Source organism: Rhinolophus hipposideros (genome assembly GCF_964194185.1).
Source record: "Rhinolophus hipposideros genome assembly, chromosome: 3".
NCBI classification, from domain to species: domain Eukaryota; kingdom Metazoa; phylum Chordata; class Mammalia; order Chiroptera; family Rhinolophidae; genus Rhinolophus; species Rhinolophus hipposideros.
The window spans coordinates 8,044,103-8,059,850 of NC_138049.1; the positions used below are offsets into that span (position 1 = coordinate 8,044,103).

General features: G+C 48.1%; 1 protein-coding gene across 1 annotated transcript in view; it reads right to left on the reverse strand.

The window, feature by feature from the left end:
• Nucleotides 1-15,748, reverse strand: part of SYTL3 (synaptotagmin like 3) — a gene marked incomplete at both ends in the record, with an annotated part of 66,915 nt that overhangs the window by 25,361 nt on the left and 25,806 nt on the right. The window contains 4 exons of the mRNA XM_081033012.1: nucleotides 4,527-4,651; nucleotides 8,095-8,173; nucleotides 9,739-9,808; nucleotides 11,122-11,173. Of these exons, the coding sequence (XP_080889138.1) occupies nucleotides 4,527-4,651; nucleotides 8,095-8,173; nucleotides 9,739-9,808; nucleotides 11,122-11,173 (326 nt within the window). The remainder of the gene's footprint in view (nucleotides 1-4,526; nucleotides 4,652-8,094; nucleotides 8,174-9,738; nucleotides 9,809-11,121; nucleotides 11,174-15,748) is intronic.

A 15,748-nucleotide genomic window follows, 5' to 3' on the forward strand; every position in this document is an offset into this window, starting at 1 on the left:
GGAGCTAAATATTAACATGAAGCTTTGTACCTCCCAGGTGTTCAATACATAACCATTTAATTCAGTGTTCTTTAAGGCAACATCATTCTTTTTTGTTTTTTGGGGGAGGGGGAAGCAATGGCAGTGATTTTATTTCTTCACGTCTTTCTTAAAAATAATAATAATAATAATAATAATAATAATAATAATAATAATAATAAAAGTATTGGTACCCTCTCCCTAAAACAGGAAGCAGCTAGAATTAAAGTTGGTGTTGGCCACCAGGCAACATCATTTTTGAAAACTAAAAAAAAACAATTGGTGACAGAAAGTTCTGAAAAGGAACAAGAAAACTATCTTTATGATAGTGGTCATATGGCTTGTCAAATTCATAGCCAGGGAGCACTATGCTTCTAAATATCTTAGGATTTTGGAGCACTATGCTTCTAAATATCTTAGGATATCTTAGGATTAAGCTTTTAATGAAGCTTAAATGCAAGTACAAATATTTTGAAATTATATGAAGCTGATCCTACTCTGAAGAACACGCCCATTTTGATTGACCAAGGAACCCAACCTGAAATTTTATGTCACCTCTTCCCCAGTAAATCCTGAAGGATGTGGATGACTGTCAGTTCAGCGCCTTATTAAAGGGAACCAAGATGCGAACAGCAGGTTACCGATGTTGTTGAGATGGGCAGTTTTTTCCCTCTGTGATTTTTAAGTATTTCAATAACTATCTACTTTGGACCCGAGCACAGAGAACATAATTACCCTGAAGGAGGTCTAGTCTGCAAAGTGTTAAATGTACTATCATATACCGAAAGATCAATTAACATTAGGTTTTGTTTGATCGAATTATGGATCAAATTATGGAACCATGCAATACATGGGTTTGGGATTTTTGCTGATCTTAGATAAGAGAAGGAAGAGGAACCCCTGCATCTGAGGGTTGGTTGCCTTGTAACATAAACACTTGCTCGGGTATCAGAAAAATACCCAGACTGGGCTTGGCCAATAATACATGGTCTAAGCAATGTTAAACCCCAGCTAACGAGCAGACCACCTCTTCTGGGACCATCGGAAGGATCAACAGACCTTCAGCCTGAGGAGCGAGAGGACCAAGTGCCTTCATGGTTGAAGCCCATCGCTGCCACCTTCCTTGTCTTGCTGCTCAGCCCTTGCGGTGTGGCCAGGAGGTGGGGAAGGAGATGTCCCAGGAGTGTCAGGCCCTGGGCGGATTGTGTCTTCAGACCTCAGGTGCCCATGAGAAAATGTCACACAACACAAGAGGGCACAGAATGACATAAAGTCTTCATCGCCACCTCTGTGCTCGGTGCCTCTCCTCAAAGACAGCCCCTCCTAACAGCTTTTTATGTCCCTTCCTGGTTAAAAGGTGTGTTTTTATGGCCAATATAGATCAAGCACACATAAGATGTATGGTAAAATCCCACTGGCATGCACATGAAATCTCAAAGGAGAGGTAAGAAAATTCACTTCTTGAAGAACCTGACCCAGCTGCTTAAATGGTCTTTGCAGGAGCATTTTCAGAACACGCAGCTCAAACTGAAGTGGCATGAGAGCCATCCTGAGTTGTTTGCTCAGTTGACATCCTGGAGTCACTGAGCTTAAAGTCATGTGGCTTTAAGCAAGTAATCTACTATTTCTGTGCCTCAATGTAGCCACCTGCAAAGTGGGCGCCGACATCCCCTACTTCCAAGGCACTGCACTGTGAGCCTGACGTTGGCAAGAACGCCAGTGTTCAGAGGAGACGTGAGTGTAATTTTGGAGAGCTCACCAGCTAAGGCATGTGTAATTGCAGTCTGACAAATGCCCTATTTAAAGATTTGCTCTTTACGTGTCAACCCAATAATTATTTACCATTTGTAGGTCATACCACGATTGCTGAGCACTTTATAAACACGGGCTAAACTGCTCCTGAAAGCAGCCACATCCTCAGGTAAGGTGGGGAGAGAATGTCTGCAAACAGTGATAAGCACGTCCCGCCAAGGGCATGGCCAGTAAGTGGGCTCACCAGGACAGTCCCCTACACATGGGGACTCTGTAGCCACAGCCTCCCTGTGCCCCCTCACGTCCACCCCTGACTCCCTGTCCCATCAGACAACCTTACTGTTGCCAGCAGGTTCGTTCCAGGAGCACGTGAAGCAGGGACAACAAATGCCACGGATGCCACCTTATGTCAGCTTCCGAAAGCCAAAAACTAAGCCCACGGATGCCTGGGACGTCCCATCACGTGGCGTATGACGTCAGAAGTGGGAAACCTGCGGGCGGGTCTACAAACTTCGCTGGCGCCTCTCCTAGCAGGCATGACAGGTGTGGCCTATGTATGCAGCAGGCCACTTCCTACCACGTTACCCTTTCGGTCATCTCTTTGCCCCAGTGTCCTCATCTTTCATGGGAACAGTAAGAGCACAGACCTCACAGGGCTGTGTTAAAGGATTTTAAAAGTGAAACACCTGTCAGGGCTTCACACTGCGAATGGGGCCTGGTACGACCTTAACCCTTAGTCAGTGTCAGCATTACAGAGGCTTCATCCCACCCAGGCGAGGAAGAGAATTATCTGTGCTTCCAGAATCACCTTCCTGAACGCTCTTCTTCAGTGGCCCTCATCTGTCCTCCTTTCGTGGGGCACATAATGAAGAGGTGAAGAATTCAGAATTATCTAGAGTCAGTTCTCTTTCCATCAGCATATATTTGACTGACTGGGCGATGAACACACAGTGGGATTTATAGATGATGTAATACAGAATTGTACACCTGAAATCTATGTAACTTTACTAACAATTGTCACCCCAATCAACTTTAATTAAAAATAGTTCAGTATTAAGACTCATACAAACCTGGATTCTGCTCCTGGCTCCACCTTTTATGTGCTATGTGGTGTCAGACAAGTTGGTTAACTTCTTACTAACACTCAGGTTCTAGATCTTTATCATGGGAGTAAGATCTTTCTTGGGACTTTTGTCAGACTTAAATGTGGTAAGTATACTGTGCCTGGGGCACAGTGCTTCCTAAATGCACACTAACCCTCTCCTACCTGTTGACGGAAGGACGGCCGTTGGGATGGTGTTTACGTGGAACATGGGAAGCCAATGGGAATGAACACTTGTTTGCACTTAACAGTGTCCATATCCTTCCAAACAGATTTCACACACACTAACCTGCTCCTAAGCCTCACCTGCTCACCTACGAGCTCCTCAGAAATGCATCTGAGATTCTGTGGCTCACGCCCAACCTCATTCAGAATCTACATTCCAACATTGCCAGTGACTCACGTACACGCTGAAGTTGAGAATCGCTGCTCCAGGGTTCAACCTCCAAACCAAGACTGCCCACAACTTTCTGGTTATGTAATCAGGGGCATGTGATGTAATGTCTCTAAGCCTCAGTTTCCCTAAATGTAACCTAGGGCCAAATGCAAAGCCTATGTCACGGGGTGGTGGGAGGATAAAATGAGATAGTCCAGTAAAGCTTTTAGTACAGAGTCTGGTACATAGGAAGAAATGCTGGCAATTTAGATCTTGTATTTAGATAACTTAGCAATTCAGATACTACATTATCTCAGGGGATCTTTACAAGAAGCCCGTGCCTTTTCAGAACAGGTATTATTTTCATTTCACAAGGGGCATACTGAGACTTGGGAGTTCACAGGACGTGCCCAAGGGGAGCGGATGAAGGCAGGATCTGAAACCTGAACGTGGGTAAGTCCCAGGAGGCAAGAGAGACTAACGTCATCCCTTTGCCTAACGCACAGGCTGTCCCCAGACAGCCTCCATCTTGGATGGAGCCCACAGTTGCAGCGAAGGGGCACCTGTCCTCTCCAGCAAACCAGAGCAGTTGTATCGGCCCTGTGAACAGCGACTGGTGGCACCTGCCATAGCCAGGTCACCTCAGCTGAACTAGTACTTGGGTTTTCTAATCCTAAAATCAGCTTTGTCTCACACCCCAAGGCATCCCCTTCAGGTTTAGGTTACTCCTGATGAAAAGCCAGAGTAATTCTTTCCCTATAAGCCCTTAACGAGGTGAGATCTCTCTTCTGGTTTAGATACCTAGAGAGAGTGGCCCTCGTAATTGCACATAATCACGCAGCAGTTATGTTTTCAGTAGTTTTGATCAGAGACCAGAACAGGTTTTAACCAGCGGTTGTTGGACATAGGAAGTAGGATCGCTTCTGGAGCCTGTGGCAAGGGTATGTGCAGACCCCAGGGTTAGCGGGCAGTCTCGTCCCTGAGGGTGAGCCCTTTGTGTTTGGTGCGGCCTTGAAGCCAGCAGGGTGCTCTGGTGGACATGTGCAAGCCTCAGGGGCTCAGAATCAGGCTGGAGCCTTTCCCTGAACAGTTCTGAACTGCTCCAAATTGACCTTGAATTTCGACCTTCATTTGGCCAGCCTCCACACAGAGCAGGGTTTATAATTATGTTTTTCAGATTGCTTACTGTTTTGCTTATGGAATAAAAGGAAAAATAAATCTCTAGAGAAAATGGGCTAGAAAGCAATCTTGTGGTGGCCTGGTGGCCCCGGGGCATACCCTGATGGTGACGTTGATGGCAGTATCAGACTGGCTCCTTCTCTCCGACCGGCTGGCACACTGCCTGGGGCGCGTGCTTAGGAGTTGCTTGTCAGAGGTCATGTCATTCTGGGACTTGGAGAGCTCTAGAAAACAAACATCAGGGATGACAGGAGGGTGCATGCAGCTTCGCCGCGACCTGCAGGAGCCCTCCTTGGCGATTCCTGCAACCACACGAGGGGGGGCCCAAGGTCCCATGAGGGCAAGTTAACAGAGGGGCAAGAATAGCATATGCCCAATGCCACGCTTCGGGGCCTGGAGGGGCATGGACGCACCAGGGAGTCCCCAGACAATGGGTGCTGGGCGAGGGGCCCACTGTGCCATACACAGGCAGAAGAGCTGGATTTCTAAAAGGTGACTGTGTGGCCACACTTTTGCGGGCTGAGAGCCACCGTCAGAGCAGCTGTTCCAGGGAGATCTTTCGAGCCAGGTTGCTCTGCCGGCCACACATCAGGACGTACCATTGTCCAAACAGAGAAGGCAGCCTAACAAACCAGCTGGCATTTTAGGGGTGCTTTCCAAAGCTTTTAGAACTAAACACCATTTCTCCTGACTCTTGCAGGAGAGGTATCCCTGTAACTATTTCAGTAAGCAAAGCCTGAAAAGATGACTTTCAATTCTGTTGGTTTTGCAGTATAATTGTGGTCTAGCATAAAGGTGAAGTGAGAAGGGAGGAATCCATACACAGCAGTGAGAAAACCACCTCGAAGATTATGTCATCCTCCAAAAATGTCTGCCTTTCCCATGTCGCTCTCAAACGACAACCTTGAAACTATCTTTAGAGCAGCGCTGTCCAATAGAGACATGGTGCGACTCGTGTCATTGCAAATTTTCTACCAGCCACATTTAAAAAATAAGCAGAAGAAAGCAAACTTAATTTTAATACTATATTTCATTCCAAAATATCGCTAAAATATAATTAATATTAAAATTATTACTGACCTTTTAAACTTATTTTTTAATGTTACGTTTTCAGAATCTGGTGTGTGTTTTACTCTTAATTCGGGCCAGCCACATTTAACAAGCCACCTGTGGTTGGGGGCTACCATACTGGACAGCATGGCCCCAGAGTACCCACCCCTCTCTCTGGAGATGTTACTGTGTGAATCCTTATTCTTTGCTAGTTATTAGATCTCCTGCGTGCACTGCCCCTGGACGTCTGCAGATCATCTAGAGGAGCTCCTGCACACGCCCTCAAAGGCCCGGGGCATTCACCTTCCCCACCAGGACATGTGGGAGCTTCTCAAGTCTACCACCCAGAACTTTTGGGGCATATTTCTAGAGCCAGCGGCTGGAAAAGTCCTAACACACAACAGGCCCTCAAAGCCAACAATGTACGTGAAATTTTCCTAGAAGCCAAATCCCAGCCCAGGCTTCAAAGGGAAGGAGAGGCCCTAGAAGATTTTGCCCTCCCTCCCCCGACCGCCAGCCCAGCAATCTGTTTAGCACTGACTCCAAAACCTGTGCGTTCATCGGATCCATTTATGTTCACAGACTGGGGTGGGGGTGGCGGAGCCTTCCTAAGCAATTCAGGTTCTAACAAGGCATCAGGTGGGAAGGAAAAGGAGCAGAAAGGAGCACAGGAGGGTCCTGGAGCAAGAATCGATGTTATTTCCTCCTCCCTTTCCAAGGGGGTTATGAAGCTGGAATCCCCTAGGAAGGCAGCAATAAAAAAATAAAGGCCTGGAATGACATTCTTCCCACTGGATTGGCCTCACTGGACATCAGCCACCAGAGGCTGGAATTCAGGGAAGCTTCCGAAACTTCAGGCCAAGGCCCTATCCAGCCATTGCCCACAGAGCCCCATGCCACCAGAATGAGGCTTTCCTCCTGCCCTCTTCTGTAGGAAACAGGCAGCAAAAAGGATCAAGAAGGACACGTGCAAAATAGCTCAAGACCTGAAGAGACAGGAACCAGCCCCACCAAGTGCTACATGTCCCACGGCAGAGACAGCACGCACGGTGTGTGGAGCCAGGTGCCCGACCCTGTAGAACCAGCAGGAAGCACCAGGGGAAGGTCTTGGCAGCTTGTTGTCCCCAGAGCCCCAAACACTGCATTTTCTGTCCCTGCCTGTGGGCTGAGGTCTGGGTGTCTTGTGAAGCCCTGGACAAGCAGTAGGGGTCGCAGGTTAGGGGGCTTCAGTTGATGTCGGATGGCAGGGATGGGACATTGCTTTGCTCTTTTGCAGTTCTCCGGGGATTAGCTCTAGCTGTCCCCCTGGGTCTGTTCTATAACGATGACATGATCAGAACACTCGGGTATTAAACTGGCAAGTCTCAAACGTGTGACTTAGCTATGGGGCATCAGCACACTCAAGTGTACCCATGTGTGAGTCCCAGCAAGTGGAGGAGACACGAGTGGGACAAGAGGAAACCTGCATCCTGCCTCCCAGGGATCTGGCTGCAGTCATTCACTCTGAGGTGTGATTCCACACCAGCACTGATGGGAGGGAATCACATAAGCCACGTGAATGTGTGGAGAGGCTGTGTGTGTAGAGAGCTGCAGAGAAGGTCCACATCTGTGTCAGAGAACAAGAGCCAGCTGCTCAGAATGCAGGCGGCTGCTACAGTCTGTGTCCCAGGCTGATGCACACAGAGGCGGATGTCATCCCAGAGCCCGGCCGCTGACAGGGGTGATTTTCAATCTCCAAGCTCTATTAGCACACAGGCCAATGAAATTCGGCTGCTCCCCACTTCTGAAGCAGAGGGGGACAGACTGTTGTGAGACAGTCTGCTTATCTGAAAAACAGCTTTGATTTCAATTGTCTTCATAGGAGAGCTTAGAATGGCTGGTGGGGAATACAGAGGACTAATTATAATCAAATTGTAAGGTTGTCTCAGAGCCCAGGTACAACACTGAGACCACCCACACGCAACTGCAAGAGAAGGGCATGATGAATGGAAGCCAAGCGGGAGCAGTGAGAGAACGGATACCCAAGACCCTGCTCCCAGTAAGGATCTTCTCCACATGCCTGGCCTGCTCTGGACACCTCAGGAGGCCCAAGACGGGGTAGATTCTTGGACTTTCATTTTAAGAGAAACAGGAAAAAATGTCTGAGCAGAAGAACATTGAAAGAGACAAGATTTCTAAGCAGTAGTCCAGGGTTCCATGTACCTACAAGTCACATGATTTCTGCTAATTGATGAAAATAAATTTACAGAGAAGAAAAGGAGAACAGGAACGTAAATGACGATATAGGGTCCCGCCTGGCATGAAAGGTTCTGGTTTTCAACTTACTGGAATCATATCTCTCCATTTTCTGTGTTGGTCCTTGGAATAGGCTAGCATGCCAAGCGCTGGAGTTGGGGGTTGGGGGACGGAGCCAGTCTAGTGAACTAAAGGGTGTCTCCTCTTCCCCAGGGACCCAGAGGCCTGCTCTGTGGGTGGTGGGGTGAAGGGCAAGGGGCTGTGGCATTCTCAGAGGCCAGGGACAGAGAGGGGCTCTGTCACAGCCTTGGCCAGTGGGCTTGGCCAGCCCACTGGTGGGAGGAGGGTGATGGGGAGAACACAGGGAGAGGCATACACTTACTTTTCATGTGGGTGGTAACAGACAAAAACAAATTTTCCACAGACTTATTAAATCCTTTAAACTGACGAAGTTCCTGTAACTAAAACACAGACAGAGGAGAGAGAATGAGAGTTATGTCTGACGGCTGTGTTTGCCACAGCAGGCTCCAAGCCAACCCCCAAACACCAGCAGATGCAGGCAGGTGTGCGGGCGTATGTGCGTCTGGGCATGTGTGCCCAAGCTGCATGTGCACGTCTGCAGTGGAGAGGGCACTATCCTCTCAGGGGGCAAAAGTTGTCTTTACTCAGCTTTTCTCCTGAGTTTCGACACCCGCATTAAAGGAAGGGGCTTTATCAAGGGGTTGTTGACAAGGTAACAACTGCCTCTCAGAAATAATGACTGACATTTCATTGGCTCAAAGATGATACACAAGTAAATGACTGCTTCTTTCATCTCCTTCGTGTATGACCGCACCCCAACTCCATGCAGAGGGGATGCCAATACGGGCAGACTGCATGTGATACAGGGGCTCACAGTGGCACAAGGTGACCAGCCTGGAGCGAAGGGTTAGTTCCACCTCTCAAAGGAGAAGAGAGAAGCAGGAGAGAGAAGAAAAAGGAAGAAAAAAACAACAGAAAGATCACTTCCCACTTCAAGTCTCATTCATCCATCATCCATCCATCCCTTCATCCACCCATCCATCATACATCCATCCATCCACCCATCATCCATCCACCCATCATCCATCCATCCATCCATCCATCCATCCATCCATCCATCCATCCATCCTTCCATCCATCCGTCTATCCATTCAGTAAATGTACCCTGAGCACACTGGTGCTCAAACAGATTTAAAATCTCAAGGAGAAAGCAGAGCAGGATTTTGAAGGTCACTCCAGGGTCTCAATTTAAGTTGAAAAAAGAATGTGTATATTTTCTCTCTCTCACCAGCAGATGTGTATACCCTTCTACAGACAGATATTGTTACTCTCTTTCACTCACAGAATAATAATAATGAAAATAATCAAGACCATGCATTTCCACTGCACTTTCCAAGTACCAGCATTGACGTTATTTCGTTAGTTCTCACAACAGCCATGGGAGGCAAGCCAGACAACTATGATTATTTCCACCTACCAGGTGATTCCCCCAAAATAATACAGCTCACTTCTTTGGACAAAAATGGTCCTGATCTACTTTACATTTGTGCCTACAAACATTCAGAAGACACACGCACACACACATTTACACAGGCAACCCCACTCCCACATACATGTGAATTCACCTGTATTACTATTTGGACCCCCAGAGAGCCCCAGACACACTGCTGCCTTATCCAGACCCCACACTCAAGAGCACAGAGCACAGTTAGGGAAGAGAGGCAATGAAAGAAGCAGAGTAAAGAGATGGGGTCATGGGGTGCAGGCAAAAGATGAGTCAGTTGTTAATGCAGATGGTCCTGGGGCCCCCAAAGCAGGGTGGCAGACACACAGACACTGGGCAGGGCCCAGGACTTCCCAAACCCCAATCGGGCCTTCACTCATGACCCGCTCCAGCCACAGCTGGACCTCTTTGCCATGAGGGTCTCGGCCCAACCCCCCAGACCCCCTCTCTTCCTCTCCTTCTGCCCCATCCCCTTCCTGGGGAAGCCCACAGACACATTACCCTGCCAGGGCTGCCGCTGCACCAGCTTTCACCGAGAGGAGGTGGAGTAGGAGGGACCACAGAAATTTTGCTGCCAAGGAAAAATACAAGAACAGGAAGTGGGTTATGAACTATGCGAGTGTTAGTCTTACACACACACGAGATTCATCATCGTCCTATAATTCAAGTCCTCTACCTTTTTTTTTTTTTTTTTTTAATTTCCTCACTTTTTAGCAGAGGATCCGGCAGCCCTGCTTGCATCTACTGCTGTGTGCAGGGCATTCCTGTCTAGCGTCTGAATGTGGGAAGCAAGGAGGGTGCCGGCTAGGGTCTGGGCTGTGCACACTGCCAGTGTGCGAAGCCACCGCTGGCGAGAGCAGGGCCCCACTGTGCAGCCTGGCTGCTCAGCGTTCCAGCCCCCACACACCTGCTCCCTGTGGACTTGCGTGTCCTCTCAGTGGAAATAACACCAGCATAAGTTCCAAAGATGTCGTGGGTGTAAATTCAACCATGAGAGAAATTAGAAGCTTGTGCTAAAAGAAGTGATGAAAAAAAAATGGGGGAGTCAAAAATGACAAAGTCCCAAGATTGGAGAAAATCTCATCATGGCCCCCCCAAAATAGTGGCTGGTGGGGACCTTTCAGTAACATTTTAATAAATTCAGTGCAATCAGGTGTGTGCATTATTGCCAGCGCCAAGACTGCTAGGTGTTCAGAATTTCGTGTGAAGATGTTAACATCACACAGGCCATTCTTCAAGTCTACCAACATTTATTCCACAATTGTCACTACAGTGTCAGGCGTGGGGCAAGATGGTGGAGGAATGAGTGAATCATAAAAGCAAAGGCTGGGTTTAGAATTTCATTTAACATGCCGTCAAAAATAATATTTTGGGGGGCGGCCAGATGGCTCAGTTGGTTAGAGCACAAGCTCTGAACAACAGTGTTGCCAGTTCAATTCCCACATGGGATGGGGGGCTGCGCCCCCTGCAACTAAAGATTGAAAATGACTGGACTTGGAACTGAGCTGCGCCCTCCACAACTAGATTGAAGGACAATGACTTGGAGCAGATGGGCTCTGGAGAAACACACTGTCCCCCAATATTCCCCAATAAAATGTAATAAAAAATATTTTGTTTCTTTATGACATTTCAGGAGAATTTAAGTAACAAACCAAAATGTTTAGTGAGAAAATACTATGCTAGCTCCTAGAAGGCTTTTCATAAGAGTCTGGAATCATCTCTGTTTGAATATTTTCCAGGTACTTTATCATTAGGGAAAGAAAAAGTCACATTCCAAAGGAGTGACCTCTGAAAGTCAGGCAGGAAGGAGATGGAAAACTTCTTTCAGCAGGTCCACTGTGTTCCAGGAGAGCCCAGGACAGCCTGTCCTTTTACAACACTCACCTCAATTTTTGATAAGATTGCAAAAGCTTTGCTCCAACTGTGTCATGTTTGCCTGGAAGAGATATCAATAAAGGTCATTAGTTGTAAGAATATGATGCAAATACAGGAAGTAATAAAGTGATTATTTTTCTAATGTCACTTCTTGTGATTAAAATGGAAGAGACAATTTGGAGGTGATAGAAATGTGTTATAACCAGATTGTGATGACAGTTCCATAACTGTAAATTTACTAAAAATCATTAAATTATACACTTAAAACAGGTGAATTTTACGCTACATAAATTATATTTCATGAGAACTGTTGCCACACACACACACACACACACACACAGTAAGAGACCATAATTGCCGGAAATGATTGCATTTATTAAAAGTTGAGGTTGGATTAAATTTTCTAAATTGGAAAACTTTGAAAAATAGTTCAGGCTTCCAAGCTTCCATTTGTTCTTTGGAAACATTTCATAATTGAATGACTATATTCCTTTAAATATTCCTTGTTATGAAGATTAAATTAATCTTTTAAAAAAATGTAATCCACTTATTTCTAGCTATAGAGGTTAATAATTTCCTAAATAGGACTGCATCTGATATAGTACTCTTTTTGTTTCAAGGAAAGGGGATTTATGATGTATTAAGACCCCCAAAATAGAACTTTATGTGTTCAAATTTCTGTGAACACAATGTTTCCTGGCCCAATGCATAGGGAGAGGTCAGCCCACCCAGCCTGGAAGCCAGAGAGCAGAGTCTTCTGCTCAGGGAACTTCCACAGAGGTTCTCCCTGGAGCTCAACACCGAGCCACCAGGCCTGCCATCCTAGGAAGTCTGTCTAGTGCCCGACTTGTGCATTCGGACGGTTTACATCCATTCCAAAGAAAGACTTACCTATTTGCATCATCTCCATAAGACCTGAGGAAAGGCAGGGATAGTAAGGAAATCAGGATGGGCAGGGAGGCCTTTGGGAGTGGGGCAGACAGCGTCCGATATCAGGGCCCAAACCGAAGCTGGGAGATAGCTGAGGGACACAGCTGACCCTGAGCTGCACCGCCCCAGGCCAGGGTCAGTACCTCTGGTCAGCAGGGGAGGCACGGGCCCTGAAATCACCTCTCTGAATCACTGTACCTGCCCGTGCATATTTTTCTGCGGTTCATGATGGTGTCCACCAGATTCTAAAAGGAGTCTGTGCACCCCCCACCCCCATGAAGAAGTACTCTGTCGTGCTGGGATGTCCGGCGGGGTGGCCTGCGGGGTCTCCGCTCCCGCTCCCCACATAAGAACGCAGGACACGGTGAGGCCAAAAAGGAACACCCACAAAGCCATAGATAGGGAAGTCAAACCAATATATTCTCGCTGGCTGCTGGGCTGGAGACACAGGAAGCAGGATCTACATAATCTGCCTAACAGCAGTCCGCGCTTGCCAGCCACCATCTTCTTCCTAGCCCCCATTCCTTCTGCTAGCATAGCCACAGCCGTTATATTAGTGGCCAATGGCTTACGGGTTACAGCTGACGGCCAACTAGCCACAGCTGCTGGCCATCTGATCACAGTTGATGGCCATCTACTACCCGAGCCAGCACCTTTCTATCGTGAGGCCGAGAGCCTGGAAACTGCTTTTTGGGGCTTTGTCCCCACATACTCCCTAAATCAGAACGAAAAGACTGAGCACTAAACTAGCAGAACAAGCTTATAATGGTGAATCCCGCATGTGCAGGAGCCACCGGAAAGAAAAGGCCAAGGCCAGAAGCAAAAAGATAGTCGCCCTAACTGCATCATGCTGGTTGTGAAAGCAGAGAGAAACATGAGAAGGAGAAAGGAACGAGGATAGCCACACTGTTTATCCAGCCTGTCCTGGGCGTTGCTGGAGGACCAGGCACAGGGAATCCTGAGGCTCCCGCGGTTGGCCTGTGTCACAGCTCACGGTGGCCGCTGGGCCCTCCTGCTGCCCCTGCCTGCTTCAGCCCTCACCATGTTGACCCTGATTGTTGTGACAGCGTCTCAGAGGCACAGCCAGAGAGTTACGCAGATGCCCTGCCTGAAGTCCTTCAGTGACTCCCTACGCTAAAGTCCAAACCCCAAACGGCATTTGTGGGCCCCCACACCTCACCTAGGCTCACCTCTCCTCTAGGCCCCACACCCCACCTGGGCTTACCTCTCCCCTGGGTTCCCCACACCCCACCTCGGCTCACCTGTTGGACTTGCTTTCCCACGGCCTGCAGGCCTTGTCCTTTCTGTTCCAGCAACACTGAATAGCTTCTCATTACTCTACTTACCCTGGGCCTTGTCTACTTACTCCCACTTACCCCTCACTTCATCTTGCGCTAATTGCCCAAGCATTCCCACCTCAGGCCCACATGTCCATCCTGAACCTCAGCTTAGCCCCCCTCTCCCGAATTTCTAAAACCCCCTCCAGAAGTCCAGGGGAAGACCTGGCCCTCCACACGGGGCCTCAAGTGGCTCTGTGCTGCCGCCTGCTGGCTGTGGCAACATTGGGCCGGGCTGCCTGCTCTGTGGGGTGTGTGCACCCGTTCTGTAAAGGTCACACAGTAAAACGTGTGAGGCTCTGCGCCCCGCAGGGTCTCTGTCCCAAGCACTCTTCTCTGCCCTTGTGGCAGCAGCCATAGACAACCTTTCTTTTTTTTTTTCTCTTTCTTTCTTTTCTTTCTTTCTTCCCTTCCGTTCCGTTCCGTTCCCTTCCCTTCCCTTCCCTCCTTTTTTTTTTAAGGAGGGCGCAGCTCACAGTGGACCATGCAGGGATTGAACGAGCAACCTTGGTGCTACCAGCACCACGCTCTAACCAACTGGGCTAGCCGGCCACCCCCACAGACAATATTAAAGAGTGGGTGTGTCTGTGTTCCCATAAAACTCGATGGACACTGAAATTTGAATTTCCTATACTTTTTATGTGTCACAAATATTATTCTTTCAACTTTTTGATCATTTAAAAATGTAAAATCCGGGCGGATGGGTGGCTCAGTTGGTTAGAGTGCGGGCTCTGGGCAATGGGGCTGCGGATTCGATTCGCACATGAGACAGCAAGCTGTGCCCTCTGCAACTAGAATGAAGTCAATGAGCTGCCGCTGAGCTCCCAGGTGGCCAGGTGGCTCAGCTGGTTGGAGCCCATCCTCTCAACCACAAGGTTGCCGGTTTGACTCCCGCAGGGGATGGTGGGCTGTGCCCCCCTACAACTAACAACGGCAAATGGACCTGGAGCTGAGCTGCACCCTCCACAACTAAGATTGAAAAGACAACAACTTGACTTGGAAAAGTCCCGGAAGTACACACTGTTCCCTGATGAAGTCCTCTTCCCCTTCCCCAATAAAATCTTAAAACAAACGAACAAACTAAAAACCCCGTAAAATCCATCCTTAGCTCTCAGGATATACAAAAACAAGCAGAGAGACAGGTTTGGCCCTGGGTTGGAGATTGCCCTGTGTCCCTGCTACTCCAGGTGTGGGCAGTGGCTCCCGTGGGGAGCTTGTCAGCAATGCAGAGCCCCAGGCCCAGCCCCAGCCCAGCCCTTCAGAACCACTCACTGAAATTTCAGAAACTCTGCCCTTTGCTTCTGTCCAATTGGCCGTTTATGTTCATTTTACTTCTATTCTTCTGTTGTTTCTTACCAGAAGCTTCCTCAAAAAGCACTAAATATTTACTTTTTAACATTTAAAAAAAAATGCATGCAACTCCTGGGAGGAAATGCTCGTAGAAGCATGCCCCTCAAGGTCTCCATAGAGGCGAGTTGCTTGGAAGAAGGGGCCCTGCTGTCCTGCTTGGTGGCTGCCTCATTAGGAAAGTGGCTTTACTGGGGAGCAGCTGTGGGTGGGAGCCTTGGTAAGAAAAAGAGGGCTCCAGGCTGCATTCAGGAAGGCACAGCTGACATTTATTAGCTGCCGACCGTATTAGGTCGTCACCAGATGTCATCCCAATTTTAGAAATGAAAACCAAGGTTCAGGGATATTGTGTAATGAACCCAAAGTCACAAAGCTGACAAAGCTGGCTTTTGTACCACCACTTGCCTACAACGCTGGGCACAAATAAAGTGGGGTGGGACTGAGCGGATGACAAAAGCAACATAATAATGGTTGGGTGACCAATAGGTGGGCTTTATATTCTCTCTACTTTTGCTGCTGTGTGAAAATTTTCATAATAAAAAGCATGGGGAGGGGGTAGATAACAACCATATATAAACCAATGACCAATTTGCCTGAAAATTCTGTAAGACTTCCTAATTTTATGTTTTCACGCTTGTCATATATATTTAAATCTTCCAGAAACAAGACATGTGCTCCTGTGTTAGAGGCATCCTGTCTTCAGTGTGTGGCCTCTGGGAAAGAGGGGCCCAGCAGCACCCACCATAGCCCTGCTGGGCTCAGCTCTCCGCCCTTCTCTCCTAGCTCCCCACCCCTCTCCCAGCTCCAGAGCGCACACGAGGTCCTGTCCCTCCTTTGCTTGTGACTCACTGCCCACGTGGGTACAACTGAAATGTCCTCTACCAGCATCCAAGGCTGCTATGAGCTGAGTTGTCCTGACCTCTGACACCTGCTAAAGTGACCTTATTTGCAGATAGAGTCTTTCAGATCAAGGTAAAAGGAGGTCATTAGGGTGGGTCCTAATCCACTATGACTGGTGTCCT